General features: G+C 42.1%; 1 protein-coding gene across 1 annotated transcript in view; it reads left to right on the top strand.

Annotated features, from left to right (window-relative positions):
• grm3 (glutamate receptor, metabotropic 3) overlaps window positions 1-16,205 on the top strand; it is a gene marked incomplete at both ends in the record, with an annotated part of 46,199 nt that overhangs the window by 18,376 nt on the left and 11,618 nt on the right. The window contains one exon of the mRNA XM_080437052.1: window positions 10,221-10,463. Coding sequence (XP_080293178.1) covers window positions 10,221-10,463 — 243 coding nt within the window. The remainder of the gene's footprint in view (window positions 1-10,220; window positions 10,464-16,205) is intronic.

Below are 16,205 nucleotides of genomic sequence, written 5' to 3'. Positions count from 1 at the left end.
TCGCTCCGAAACTTTTTCTACCCCCACTAAGTGGGGGTCTACGAACAAATACTTCGGGCTCGGATTTTGGCTCCGCCCCCCGGAAGTGGGTGAAACAGGCACCTCAAACACTTGGTGGAATTGTTCAAAAATGTTCAAAGTGTTTTTTTTTCGATTTTGTATTTTTCTTAGATGCTTCTTTTTATGCAGATTTTTTCCTTTTTTTTTTTTAATATTTTTTTTTATTAACAGACAGAATTGCTCAGTAGCCCCCCCCTGCCCAAGAGGACGTTTTGGTATTGCAGCTGAAAGTGCTGTATAAGCCAGAGACAATTGACTTGGGATGAGTATATCTGAGTGATGATTTAGGCTCAAACCTTTTGAAAAAGGTTTGAGGGACATACACCATATGATATTAAATATCAATTTTTTTTTTTTTAAATTCATGGTGTAGATCCTTTAAGGAAATAGGTAGCTGATATATTGCACTTTTACCTTAGCGCTAGGTATACTCTTGGTTGCTTGTTTTTGCAGAAAATGCACTAAAGACTTCTGGTGATTAGTAGTTTTCGTTCCCTACCTATGTTGAATACACTTATTGTAAGTCGCTTTGGATAAAAGCGTCTGCTAAATGACTGTAATGTAATGTAATGTAATTCATTACAGTACACACAACTAAGCATGTGCTGCACACTACCAAGCATTTACAGCACACTGCAGGGCAAAATTGAAAACACAATCATATAAATGGAACACACCATATGAATGACAATGAATGAGACATTTCTCCTTTTGTAAAATGACTCAGTGTAGGCCTACTTTTTTCATAGTCAAACATAAAACAAAACACAAATATGCAGCCAAAAACGTTTTATTTCTCTACATGATTTAGGCATCATGCCTCCGGTTCATGTAAGAGGGCCTCATCCACATCACAGGCAATGTTCTCCCTGTCCAAGCAGCGTTGGAAAAAACGATTCGAATACGATTCGCGATTCTCATGTTGGACGATTCAGAATCGATTCTCATTTTCAAAAAATCGATTTAAAAAAATAAATGATTTTTGTATAATGACATTTTTGAGAAGTGGCAAGTTCTGGGCTGAATTGGGGGGGAAAATACTCTATTGATTTTGAATTAGATTTTTTTTTTACTGTAATCGAGAATCTTTTTGAATAGAAAAAAAAAAATCGGAATTGTGACCCCAAGAATCGGAATTGAATCGAATTGTGAGATAGCAGAAGATTCACAGCCCTAACAGTGACGTAGCCACAAGCCTCCTCCATGGCCTGGAGCAGTGGGACGCGGCTCTGTGGGTTCCGTTCATATACCTTCCACCTCCAAGCTGAAAAGAACTCCTCAACGGGATTCAGGAAAGGAGAATAAGGTGGAAGGTACAGAACGGAAAAATGTGGGTGGTCCTGGAACCACTCAGGCACTGGAGCAGCCCCGGTGGTGCAAATTGTGGTGGTGGTGCAGACCTGAATGTTTAGAGATTTGAATATTTGTGTGTTGTAGGTTGATGCTTTGAGATTTTACGTGAGAAGTGTGTGCAACAACTGAACATTGTGTGTAGTGTTTGGACAACAAGGTGTGTGGTAGATTGATGCTTTGAGATTTTACGTGAGAAGTGTGTGCAACAACTGAACATTGTGTGTAGTGTTTGGACCACAAGGTGATAATGTAATTGACATCAGAGTGTAAAGAAGGAAAGTCAGAGTCTAATGCAGATAAAGGAGTGTGAAGTAGAGCCAAATTGGGTCGAGCGATTAGTACATGAAGTGAAGGGTGTGTCTTTTTGTGTGTTAAAGTTGTACAATGCAGGTTCACAAATAACGATTTTTAGCAACCTCTGCTGGTCACTACCGTCACTGCATACAATTTTCCGTAGTCCTCGATTACCCAGAATTCCATTTGTTTTCACCGGAAGCCGGAAGCGTTTCAAAAAGCGCTCTTTTAATTGTTTTATACTATCTGCGGATCGTTTCTCTTAGCCAGTGGAGCATTAGTTACCATGAGCTGTGTTTTCTTTTGCTGTTGTTTTTCGATCTTCCAATCCTACATTTAAAATCAGCGTGAGGTTCCTTTTTGTTATTAGCGCGGTAGTTCCAGGCCAAACAGGAAACCGGTGCGGTAGTTCCTGGCCAAACAGGAAACCGGTGCATTTTCCGGCCGGATGACGTCATTTTCACGGGAGAGTCTCCCCCGACACCGTTCAATAGAAAATATATAAATAAAAGGCTTTCGGGGGTGAAATTCATGGAGTGGGTTGTGAAACATTTGCCACTCACAAAAGATATACAATTTAACTTTAGTTTTTGTTTTAAAGTTACCTAGTATTACTTTAACAATTGTGAAAAACTGTAACACATTTTGCTAAGGACCCCCTGGTACCCCCCAAGGACCCCTGGACCAATGTTATATACAGTATCCATGATGTGTGCAATGCATGTGACCCGAGAGGCTGCTTGTGCTGTGTGCCATGTCCTGGCACCCACATTTATGCTTGATTCATATACTCACAACAAGTAGACCTGCTATTTTTGGCGAGTGCTACCGTGGTACGACAAAGTATAAAGGAGGCTTCAGTGGGACACAGATGTGTGAGGTCGTCAGCCTACGGAGGGAGGGGAGAGCGTGTTCCTGAAAGGCTTCTCATGCCACACCATGCAAACTGTCATGTCCTATTTAAATGTTACCTTCTCTGTAAAGTGTGTGTGTGTGTGTGTGTGTGTGTGTGTGTGTGTGTGTGTGTGTGTGTGTGTGTGTGTGTGTGTGTGTGTGTGTGTGTGTGTGTGTGTGTGTGTGTGTGTGTGTGTGTGTGCGTGTGCACGTGAGTGTACATTTAGGTGTGTTCTTGTAGCCTATCTTTGCATATGTCATTGCCTGTGCATGCGTGGGCACACATCTGTGTGGGTGCACGTGTAGATTTGTTTGTATGGTGGATGATGTGTGTGTTAGGTATATTAAGTAAGATGAAACCAGTGAACTGAACTGATGTTAGTAAATACAGACCTCTCTATTCCCAGGCCAACGATCAATCAACAGACAGCTGTTTAGCTGTCACTCAGCCACACCTGTGCTCATCTCACTATATTTATTTCATGTTGTCTCACTCTGTCTCTCGTTTGTATCTCCTTGTCTCTGCAAGGCCCTGTCTATTTTTTTTTACAAATATCAATAGTCCACAGTTTTTATATTATTTATTCTCTCTGTCTATCTGTTTAAAAGGGGATAGACTCATTATGTAGAGTAAACCCCTTCCTTCACACACCCCCCCCCCCCCCAACACAATTTATTACCCCCAGTCTCCCTTGTGGCATTGCTTTTGCCCGAAATGGCCTAGAACATTAATTAATCTCTCAGATTCTGAATGAAAAGACTGTTTTTTTTGTGTGCGTGCGGGCGTGTGTACACATTTTACAAGATACGTGGGGACATGTGGCGTTATACTTTAATCAGTTTCCTCCCACCTAACTTTATTTGCCTTGTTACTGTTGTTTGTTTTACTAGCTCCAACTGTTTGATTTACAGGCATCCCATTTAAACTGCTCTGTGGTGAGGTGGTGGACTCCGGATTGGGGTTTAGGTACACGATGTAATGAATCATTTTGAATTAGTTATTTTTTGTTCACAGTTGGTGGGCTTAAAAGCAGCTCGGCATCTCACGTTAAACGAGTCCATTTGTCAAAGTCCTACCTCCTAAGGACATGGCATGGGTCCTAATATTTTAACAACTGAAACTCCAAATGAGGAGTAATATACTGTATGTACTGTATATTTTATTTATGGTTTGTTTTACTTAATTTGAGGTAATTTCTCTTTAACTAAAAGTTCGGGCTACGCGGCCCTCAAACCTACGTTGCACCACCAATCCGACCGATATACCCATATATGGAGATCTCTGTATCTGTCATCCTTTGTCTAACCTTAATGAGTTGGTTGGTCCTTCAAGGACCAACCAACTCATTGAGGTTAGACAACACGCTCCATATTTGGGCATAATGGGAACTCCTTATATGGTTATGGCTGAGTCATAGTGACATGAGCGCGATGACGTGGTCCGCCCGGCCTGCCGGCTGGTCCTCCCATTAGCCGATTCTAATATAGGATCATCGATAAAACATAAACACCAAGGGAAAATACTTGTGTAAATGACCTCTCAAGGTAACTGATAGTGTTGTATATTTGTTTATAACATGTATCAACATTCGTCAGCATTTCTTCCAAAATAAGGATATTTTTGAATAGCCTAAAAAAGTGTTTAAGTTACGTACTATGAAAATATTACAAACGCACGCACGCCAAGATTTCGTGCTTTTTAAAAGCTACAGGCCTATAGATACAGTAAATGTCATTCATTTATTTCCTGCATTATTTCACCTGTGGTTTATCCAATATGAATTAATAGTTATATTTGATTGACCCAAATCTACCCAAACTGCGGTTATCCGCAGGCTAAAACCGCAATCCGCGCCTCTGTAATAGGCGACACAATGACACACCTGATGGGGTTCAGACAATTAATTTATTAACATTCCTCTAGCAGAGGGCAAGGAACTTTATGCAACCAATGGAAGTGGAGTCCTCTGTTCTCCTGCTGATTCAAACTTGGCTCTGCCTTGCCCCATGTTCGCAAGAGGAGGCACCTCTGCTTCTGCATGTGGCAAATGCTGTGCAAAAGCGATGTAAGAAGGTGACCATACTTACTATTGATACTGATGTGGTAGTACTGGCTTAGGCTTCATTCAGCAAGATAGGTCCCGATGAGCTGAGGGTTGCCTTTGGTGTTGGATCTAGCTTTTGGTACATAGCTGTTCGTGAAATGGTTGCCACAATGACTCCAAGTGTCTGACTCTGCCAGTCTTTCACGCTTTCACCGGGTGTGACACTGTATCTGCAATTCTGCATTCACTGGCAGAGGAAAGAAGACTGCCTGGGAAACTTGGAAGTCATTCCCAGAGGTGAATGAGGCTTTCAGTGAACTCCTATGCATGCCAAGTGAGGTCAGTGAAGGATCAATGTTTCTGCTAGAGCGATTTCCGGTGCTCATGTATGACCGAACCGGTGAGTGCACGGAAGCGAAGGATACCAGGAAACAGCTCTTCACAGAAAAGTTAAGAACACTAGAGAGCATTCCTCCAACCCAGGCAGCACTCAAGCAACACATCAAGCACACTTGCTACCAGGTCAACTGTTGGAACCAGGCATTGGTCCTGGAACTAGAGATGCCAGAGCCATCTGATTGGGGCTGGACAAAGGAAACAACTGGGTGGCAACCGTTTTGGACCACTCTCCCCGAAGCATCAAAATCGTGCCATGAATTGATCCACTGTCACTGCATGAAAGGTTGTACTGGGCGATGCAAGTGTGCTAAATCGGCACTCAAATGTATTATCATTATTATCACAAAAAGAAATCTTGTTTTTCTCTCTTTCCTGTACACAAGATGAGACAAAAAAGAGCAACCTTGAACCATATTGTCATTTACTATTAATATAGTATTAAAATATTCTGTTAATTTGTTTTGTATTATTCCTATTGTCACAAAATAGATGTAAAGTTTCACTATATTGCAGTATAATCCAGTATCCAAGCTAAAATATTCTTATTACTCTGTAATTTGACCTTGACCTTGATTTAAATGTATGTCCTTAGGTTCTGGCAATCTTCAAAGTATCATCAAATGAATGGGCAACCCCAACTTAGTTGGAAAGAGCACCGTAAAGGTTTTTCTAGCATTTAGTTCCACAATTGTATGTGTTTGACATTTAGACCTAGTGGACTGGCGGCCACCTCCGATTTGACCTCTCAGAGGTCAAATCTGACTTCCCTCCACATCTGAAAATCATTATTATGGTATTTACTAACTATGCTGAAAGTTTCACGCTTCTTACAAAAAGTGCACGATTTTATTGCTAGAGAGACTGCTGTGAGATGATTCGAGGAGACTGTTGAGCCTTTATTTGAGTGTTAGTGCGATGGCGCGAAAACAACTTTCAACTTTTGGTGAAGGCCACCTCCAGGCCATGGAAAATCACTCAGAGTCAAGGAGATGTGAGATGTGCCGAAGGCAGATGATGTGGGCCTCAGCTGGACTAGAGTGGGCTATAGGGAGTTATTCTGTGGATAGGGTCACATAGAACTATTGTTGTTTCAGGGCGTACACACACACACACACACACACACACACACACACACACACACACACACACACACACACACACACACACACACACACACACACACACACACACACACACACACACACACACACACACACACACACACACACACACACACACAGTGCATGTGCTCTTGTGTGCCTGCGTGTGTTTAAAGCAGTGTCAGTAGAGAAGATCCCACAGGCTGTCTTTGGGTGTCAAGTCACCAAATATTATTCTACAGCTGATGTAACCACCTGTTTAACATCCGTTCAGGGAAGCATAGAGAGATACAGAAAGCTTGAGAAAGACACAGAGGGTGACAGACGATGGAATCACTTTCTTGACTGAGAGAGTGTAATACAGCAGTTACAACTAAACACAGACCCTGTCCAAACATTTCCTGTATCTCTATCAGTTACTGGATAGCCTAAATCTGGTGTGCATGAGCCTGAATGCTGCCTACTTTGTTCGCTTAGCAGAACCCAAAGATCCTGCCAGTGAAGCACAAAGCTCCATTCAGTCTGTAAAACACGGGTGGCATATATCTGAAACACCTCCTCACAGCCTAACTTTTCACGCCTATTTGGCGTGAGTGAGTGACGTGCATCCATCACCATCAAGTACCCTTGCCGACCTGCCTCAGGTCTCCACAGCCACAAGAGCGGTGCTTTGGATGGCCTTCGTCAGCTCCAACTTGCACCAGCGTACACTTTTCTTGATAAGGCACGCCGACGCGCAAGGTCTCATGCAGCGCCGTTAGCTCGCAGGGAGAGGGGGATCTCAATCTCCCGAGTGTGTTGCTCTGCAGATGGGGTCTATTAGAGGGAATGAAGGACAGCACGGCATCCTTAACCCTTTCAGACCGAGAACGCATCTGTGTCATTTTAAGATTTCTTTGCGCTATGAGCTTGTAGATCTGCTATTTTTGGAAAAATCGTGAAAATGTGTGCAAATCTTTGAATATTCTAATATAACTTCTGGGGGGTCCCTGGAACAACATATTTTGAGATGGGGGTCCGCGGCCAAAATTCATATAATTTTGGGGGTCCTTGACATGAAAAAGTACGTAGTAAGAGAACCACTGATTATAGCAACATAATTTTTTTTTCTTAAAAAAACTAGGATTTAGAAGACATTTGTAGAATCCCCCCAGAAGAAAAGATTTGAGTTAAAAATGTTTGCTTTAAAAATATATATATTCAAAGATTTGCAAAAATGTTCATGATTTTTCAAAAATAGCAAATATACAAGCTCATAGCGCGGCACTCCGTGCCGCGCTATGAGCTTATATCTGAGTATATCTGCAATTTTTCGATAGCCCAAATAAATCTTAAAATGACACAGATGCGTTCTCGGTCTTAATGGGTTAAAGGCCCCTGCTGCCGACTAATACCAATCTCATTGCTCCGTATTACACATCATTACCACACATAGCTAATTAGCCTTCAACACACAGCTAATGTACTAATAAGGTGCAGTTATGAATTAGCCAAAGCGTGCATTTGAGAGAGTGTGTGTGTGTGTGTGTGTGTGTGTGTGTGTGTGTGTGTGTGTGTGTGTGTGCGTGTGAGTGTGTTAGCACATGTACAGTATGCGTGTGTGCGTGCGTGTGTGCGTTTATGAGGGGAGGAGAGAGCCCAACTTGCCTTATTGCTCTGTTTTATTAGCAGACTTTATTGTCTTCTAACTTGCAGCGTAATGAATTCTTATCTCTTCCCCCAGTCTGAAGATATTATCAGCTCCTCCCTTATTGAAATCATATCCATTTCGCTGTCACTTAAAAACGTTTAGCCGCAAAATCCCGGGAAAACTTGACACTGAGATGTGGGGGATGGGGGGCGTTAGTGGAAGGGAAAGAAAGGGAGAGAGGGAGGATAAAGATAGAGGGCTATGCTGTCTGTGTGATTTATGGATTTCATAAACCCTAACCCCCTCTGCTGCAGTCTGACACGCCATTCTTCTCTCAACTCATTGAGCCTTCACAACAATGGAGCAGCTTTAGCCCTTGTCAGCGTTGCACCCATGCGTGCACACGTCCGTGTGTGCGCGCACACACACACACACACACACACACACACACACACATACACAGATATACACACAGGCATACACACAAACAAACAAACACACACACAGACAGACTTCACAGCGGGGTCAGAGCTTTGGTTCTGTCAGCACAGTCTCCCACAGCGCTCGGAGCTCAATACCTGAACCAGTCACACTGCAGAGCAAAAACCCAACAGAGGTCTCACCCACATGTACAAAAAAGTGCACATAGATACAGTACACACAGACACAGCAGATCATTTTTCTCATCCCGTGTTCCCAGCCTTGTATTCTGAGTCTGACTCCTGTGGGTTGATCCCAAGCTGTGTGTCTGTCTACTGATTAGGGAGGAAGGACTTAGGCTGTGTGATTTGTTTAGAAGCCCACCGGCACGGGCACATAAGGTAGACACGCAGCGTATTATCAATGCTATTGTGCACCAAAGACTGAAGGCCCTTGTTAGTCTCTGACAAGTGATGCTTTGTGAAACCAGTGAGCTCTGTGCCATCCTTACACTAACCGCGTGCGCGCGCACACACATGCCCCTGTCGCATCATCATTTGACAGGGGCTGCGAGGGCGTGTAACACAGCGGTGCTGTACGGCGTGTCAGTGGCAGAGCTGATTGCTCTGCTGCGAGGACAGGGATCCACGGCGTATGGCAGTAACCAGTAACATGCACTTTGTCAGCGCGCATCAGAACGGCCAACTGTCAGCAGCGTTGTCAGAGGTCCGAGACTGCACCGCCTCAAGAAGCCCATTTATTTTTACCGTTTTTTTTCTTCTTCCTCCTCCTCTGCCTCCTACTATACTGCTGCTTCCCTCTGGTTTTTCTTTATAGCTTCAGCACTCACTGCCAATTTCACAGTCTCTTCTCCTGTTCGCCACGTCCTCAGGGCAGATTGTAATCCCTTCATAACAACGTGTATACAAACCAGTTTGGCATTTTCAGCGGTGTGTTTACCTCCCCTCGCGTATATAGGAGACCCACCGGCTAATTCCATCAGTGTGTGGCTACGGTAGCTGTAGCGCTGCTCGGGGATTCAGCTTTCCTCAGCTTGCATGCTTCCATGACTTTACAGGCGCCACGTTAATGCGGCATTCGATAATAAACTCGGCCAGTTAGTAGCGGTGCGTTATGTCCCTGTTTGACCGGGGGGCGTTGGTTGGTTGGGGCGGGATGGGGGGGGTTGTAGAGAACTACTTAGACCGTTGCAGATATCACTGCATAGCAAGCATTTACAGCCCCTGAGCAAATAACAGAGCGGCTGGTCATCGGTAATGGAAACATCGGTGGTGATTATGTCCCCCATTCAACGTCTCCTGTGGACCACAGAGGCTTAACGGACCGCAGATTATTGTCTCTCCTCAATGCGGCTACTTTCTAGTCGCCTTTAGTTTAACCCATTAAGACCGGGAACGCATCTGTGTCATTTTTAGATTTCTTTAATTCAAAAAATCAAAAAATTCAAAGAATCGTGAAAGTTCGTCCAAATCTTTGAATATATATATATTTTTTTAAGCGAATATTTTTTACTCAAATCTTTGCTTCTGAGGGTCCCTGGAACAAAATATATTGAGCAGGGGGGGTCCGCGGACAAATACATATCATTTGGGGGGTCCTTGACATGAAAAATGTTTGAGAACCACTGATATAGCAACATAAGTTAGGATTATAGAAGACATTTGTAGAATCCCCAGGAGCAAAGATTTTAGTTAAAAATGTTCGCTTTGAAAATACATATTGAAAGATTTGCACAAATGTTCAATTTTTTTTTTTCAATTGCAGATAAGCTCATAGCGCGGCACTCGGTGCCGCGCTATGAGCTTGTAGATCTGCTATTTTTGAATAGCCAAAGAAATCTTAAAATGACACAGATGCGTTCCCGGATTGAACGGGTTAAATCAAAGAGACATCCGTGCTCCTATCAGCGTATAGTTTTGGGTTGTTTTTGTGTTGTTGTTACTTTTCATTCTCATCTCTTTCTTAATGCCCTCCCACCCCTCACACCCCCCCATCCATCTTCAGCCCCCTTTTCTCCCCCAGGCATCGACACGGTGGTGAAGTTCGACACCCAGGGGGACGGCCTGGGCCGCTACAACATCTTCAGCTACCAGCGCTCCGGCGACCGCTACGGCTACGCGCCGGTGGGCGAGTGGGCGGAGACTCTGAGCCTGAGCACCGAGATGATCCACTGGCCGCGGGAGGCGGTGCCCGCGTCGCAGTGCAGCGACCCCTGCGCACGCAACGAGATGAAGACGATGCAGGCAGGTGAGAGGCCACTCCCCCCTGATGCTCAGAATGCCAGGACGTTAGGGGCGGTGGTTCTCAACCAAGTGGTCCGGGGACCACCAGTGGGCCTTTTAGGGGGTTCCAGGTGGTCCCCAGCTAAATGATGGAGAGTTGGTAACCGAATGGACCCTTATAGATCGTAAACTCTTGAGAGCGTAAAATTAAACCAAGTTTAATTTTACGCTCTCAAGAGTTAGATTATTGTTAAACATCTGCATTTCTTAATTCAAGAATTGTTATTTTGATCAACGTTTGCCTGTTATCTCTCCTATGGTACCAACATCAATACAGAATGCAATTGTGGACAAAATTGTATACAACGATAACAAAATATTCGAAGTCTTGGGTTTGAGAGGATAAATCTCGTCAAATGGTGATGAATCTGTGGCTCAAATGCCGAAAGAATTATGGACCTTGATATGAAAAGGGTCGAAAACCACTGCATTAGGGTATCGACCACATAACATCAATATCCTGGGTTCATATATAAAGACGATGTCAATAAAGGACATAAATGTCACTTTCTTAGTCTGGCAATTCCAGCTGGTAGATTTGTCACATAATACTTTCAGGAAAATAATAGAAGACATAGAAGTTCATTTAGACACTTCAGCTCAGAAATAACCAGACCGTAATGAACCATTTAACCATTTATTAATATATGACCGTTACCATATATGCAATGATATTGCATTCAAGTTTGGCGGTGTGACTCTGCTCATGTGATATTAAAAGATTTCCTGTGCAAAATGACACAGATCTTCAATCACAAACCCCTGAGCAGAGCGTAATACAATTATAACATCACACAACAGTTATAACACAACAGTTATAACGCAACAGTTATTACACCACAGTTATTACACCACAGTTATAACATGACACGACATTAAACCCTTAATGTACAACCATCACCATAATACAACGCCATCTACAAAACTATCCTGCCAACATCAGATGCTAGGGAGGAGGCCGGGGAGGTGGAGGAGTTTTGAAAACCTACAGCTGTACAACCGGCACTGACAGCCAAGCACATAGAATGAACAGAGAATGAACAGAGAACAGAGGCTGCTTAAATGAACCGCCTGAGATGCACTGTGGGTATAAGAGGGCGTGAGTGAGTTAGCTTGTAGCGAATGAGAATGACAAGGGGTTGAACGTATGACTTAAAGGAGTACAACTGAATAAGCTTGTTAGCGAATGGGGGGGTCCGGGGAGTATGAATGAAATATAAACATTCTGCCTGCCGTGTCTACATGAACTATCGTTTACACTGAATTTCATTTAGACACTTCAGCTCAGAAATAACCAGACCGTAATGAACCATTTAACCATTTATTAATATATGACCGTTACCATATATGCAATGATATTGCATTCAAGTTTGGCGGTGTGACTCTGCTCATGTGATATTAAAAGATTTCCTGTGCAAAATGACACAGATCTTCAATCACAAACCCCCAACACGCGCTCACTTGCAGTGAGCAAATACAGAGCCACACCTTACCTTATATGAGAATGTTTATCAGTAAAAGCATCAAATTGACGCAATTCCATTTGATATAAATGAAATATGCTACATGAATTAACTATGTGAGTGTCAGCGTTGACACATTTCCTTTAAATGCATACCGAAGATGCCCTTCACATCTAAAGCCGACATCCTGCGCCAGCAGCGACTATTAGATGCACATTTGGCAAAACACCACTGTGTTCTGATGTTAAAGGAAATAAACTATGAACTTATGAATAACTATGTGTATAGACAGCAATGTCTAATTCCTTCTATATGATGGCAGCAATGCTAACCCTTTAGGCAAGTCCTGCTCGCCCGGACGGTGACCTGATATAGAAGGAATACACTATAGTGAATTACCCATCTAAACCTACCATCTAAACCACCATTAAGCATACGTGAGACCCAACACGACCAAAGCTTATAAATTTACCTATCTATAAGCCTACCACATTAAGGTAAACGTGAGACCAAACACGACCAAACCTTAGGTAAACCATGCCTACCAACCTAAACCACTGAAGCATATGAAGACCAGTTATACTTTAAAAGATACCATAACATCATAATACCACACTATAGCCTACGTGAGACCATGACACGACCGATGCTATAGTGTTTTACCAGTTATACTTTAAAAGATACCATAACATCATAATACCACACTATAGCCTACGTGAGACCATGACACGACCGATGCTATAGTGTTTTACCAGTTATACTTTAAAAGATACCATAACATCATAATACCACACTATAGCCTACGTGAGACCATAACACGACCGATGCTATAGTGTTTTACCAGTTATACTTTAAAAGATACCATAACATCATAATACCACACTATAGCCTACGTGAGACCATGACACGACCGATGCTATAGTGTTTTACCAGTTATACTTTAAAAGATACCATAACATCATAATACCACACTATAGCCTACGTGAGACCATAACACGACCGATGCTATAGTGTTTTACCTGACCCCCAACCTGCGCTCAGGCAGGAGCAATTACTTAACATGGCATCACTTATGCAACTCCTGATTTATTCCATAATTGATCATACATTTACACTCATAGCTTTTTGAGCAGAAAGAATTTCATCCGTATTTAACGGATATAACATAATAATATAAGCACAGATAACCAACGACCCATGGCTTTCAGTGTGAATGATGGAACCAAAGATGCTGCTGAGTTGCAGCACCAATCCGAAAGGAGTGAACAACTTGGGGCAAGTCCACATCTGAAGGCATCCTGCTTCCTGGCAGCGAACCAAGCCTTGACATGGCCCTCCCAACATCCGAACAAGGTTCATCTCCCCCAGAATTTAACCGCCGTTGAAGGTAGCGAGACATAGAAGAGAACGGACAAAAGCGGTATCAGTTCTTACAATAATTGATATTCCATTAGAATAAAGCGGTATCAGTTCTTACAATAACTGATATTCCATAAGAATAATTAACTGATTTAGAGTGCTTAAGAGGAATTGAAACATGTGACTGAAAGAGAAGACAGGAATGGAAATGTCATGCAAGGGGTTAAAGCTTTCAGTGCAAGAAATGTATTCCCCACATCTAAGAAACCCATAAGATACTGATAGAACTGTTTCCAAATAATATCTACATTAGTTAAGATTCTTTCCTCCGCTTAGTAATTACATAACTTCTCGCAGCTAGCTGCGTTCATCAAACATGAGCTGAGTGATCCAAAGCTACTTTTGAGTCAAATCATGCATTAACTTTTCACAAAATTCACTATCACAATCCCAACATAGAATGAAGCGATTTAAACACCCATGTAATAAGTTCAATATAAAGCAACCATCCCAGAATACTTAAATGTCCGAGATCATTAAACGATCCATACCATTTGACATACGCCTGGATTTTATGGACGCCGTTTCCTTTAGAACATCAGTGTGAGTGGGTTACACAGATCAAGCAGTGAGCAACCGACATGGCTTTCAGTAAGCTTGCACCAGAATAAATTTAGATTTGATTAATGATGACCTGCCTCTCATGACTTCAGCAGAAGTAGATCCAGTTATGCCACCAAGGTGATCTTGAGAACTGCTCGGCAATGACCATATCGCTGCAGTAGTTATGAAGACCGGCAGCAACCCACAACCTGAACCTTCCCAGCATCCATGATGGACAGAAGTTCATGCCATCGTCAGAATTGGATCACCATAATGGGCAGTTGCTCAAGAAACATAAAACAGAATAAGTTTAAGCAATGAATGAATATCCCTTTACAAAGACATGTTTAAGCTAAAAGTGAAGGTAACATGCAAGTTAGCTCATCAAACAATGAAACCAATCCATAATGCTGATAGGAATTGAAGCAGCAGAGAATCAGATTAACCTTTGTATGCCCTCTAAATGGCACCCCCTAGAGATAATTACAGTTAAAACAATCACCCCATTCACAAGCTTCAATCCACAATGAATAGAAATAGCTACAGTACCATTATCTGCTCTCCTTCCAAACTACTTCCATTAACCCTTCTTACATATACTACAATCCTTACCTCACATTACCCGTTAAGCTTTTGACTTGAATAGCAGTACGGTGTCAATGCTACATAATGATATACAACAGCCCAAATAACTATCACAATTTAAGAACAATGACCTTGAATACACTCGAATTGAAACTTGGTGGCAACCAGAGCATAATCAAGCTAAGCCTCAGCAAACTATCCATATTATTTTATTTGAACCGAATGATTCAACCTATTATAGCTACCTTTAACTTGAGCAGCTAGGCAGTATTAACAGATAAGCCTTTAATTTTAACCCCATTTAGATCTTTTGGCCCTAATGTACTCCAAGAGACCACAACAAATACAAGAAGATAATACTACTACTACTACTATGAATGGTATCATGGTGGAATACAGCCGGGTGAAAGTATGTGCCATACCATCAACCAATCTTACAAATACTTCCACAATCCTTTTAATTTACAATGACCTTACATTATCTGATAAACCTTGGACTTTAAAATAGCATAACATCAATGCTTCATTAATATAAAACACAACTAATTATACCTAATGAATCAATTAGAGCCTGTTCTGTCATCAAAGAGTGTGGAGGTAGACAAATAGACAGACAGCTAACAATAGCTTTTTTTTTTTTTTTTTTAGTAGTAGAATCAGTAGCTCGCACTTTAGAACTAACAGCAACCCAACCTGAACCTTCCCGGCATCCGTGATGGAAAGAAGGTCATGCCATCAAAAGCCTTGGATCACCATAATAGCAGTCAATCATGAAACGAAAACAGAAGCAGTGTGAATTCAAGCAATGAATATCCCTTTACAATGACATGGTTAGCTAAAAGTGAAGTAACGTGCAAATTAGCTTCAGTGCACTAATGAATCCACCTGCATCTGAGAATCAGATTAACCTTTGTTTGCCCTCTAAATGGCACCCCCTGGAGGACAACCCACTACAATTGAAGCAATCGCCCCATTTCACAAGACTTCAAATCCACCATGAAGTAATTATCTATTTAAGCATCTGCAAACTAATCCACCCACATTATAGTTACCTGAACTTGAGCGTTAATTAAGTGAATAGAACAGGAATGCAGAAATAACAGCTTCACTGAGTGGATTAAATTAACTTGAATATCCCATGATAGTTGTGTACCTATTTAACATGACAGTTACACTGCCATAATGCCTGAACATGACCAGTTAAGAAAGAAAACACCCTTGCCCTTTCACCTTATTCTCACACGGTAGCATTGAACTGATCCCCATGATATGACTGTCAGTTGCATAGACTACAGTACCCAAGATGCATTGCTGTATTGTATGAGACTTCCTGATTACTCCCAAGGAGTAGTCACGTGACACCACCACGCCGTGTTGCCAGATTGTAAGAGAACGAGCGGCCAAGTCTATAAAAACAAGTCGCAAAACAAATGTTTAGAATATTAAACATTTTTTGCACCATGATTACATATGAATCTGGGGTTCCTTCACATGAACACTGTTTAGAAATCATATTTGCTGTGACTTACAGAACACAATCCCGAAGTCGCTTATAATAAGCAGACATGGCAACACTGATTTGATACATATGCTGTGTTTTCCTATCCTGGCTTGAGTACATGTCTAAATTTGACTTCTTGTCTTATATTATGCCCCGTTGCACACAGATTGTCTACGACAGCCTTGATAAGTATAAA

The sequence above is a fragment of the Gymnoscopelus braueri genome, assembly GCF_963280865.1.
Source record: "Gymnoscopelus braueri genome assembly, chromosome: 9".
NCBI lineage: Eukaryota > Metazoa > Chordata > Actinopteri > Myctophiformes > Myctophidae > Gymnoscopelus > Gymnoscopelus braueri.
The sequence above is the reverse complement of the archived record's forward strand: the minus strand, read 5'-3'. Positions and strand labels throughout refer to the sequence as shown.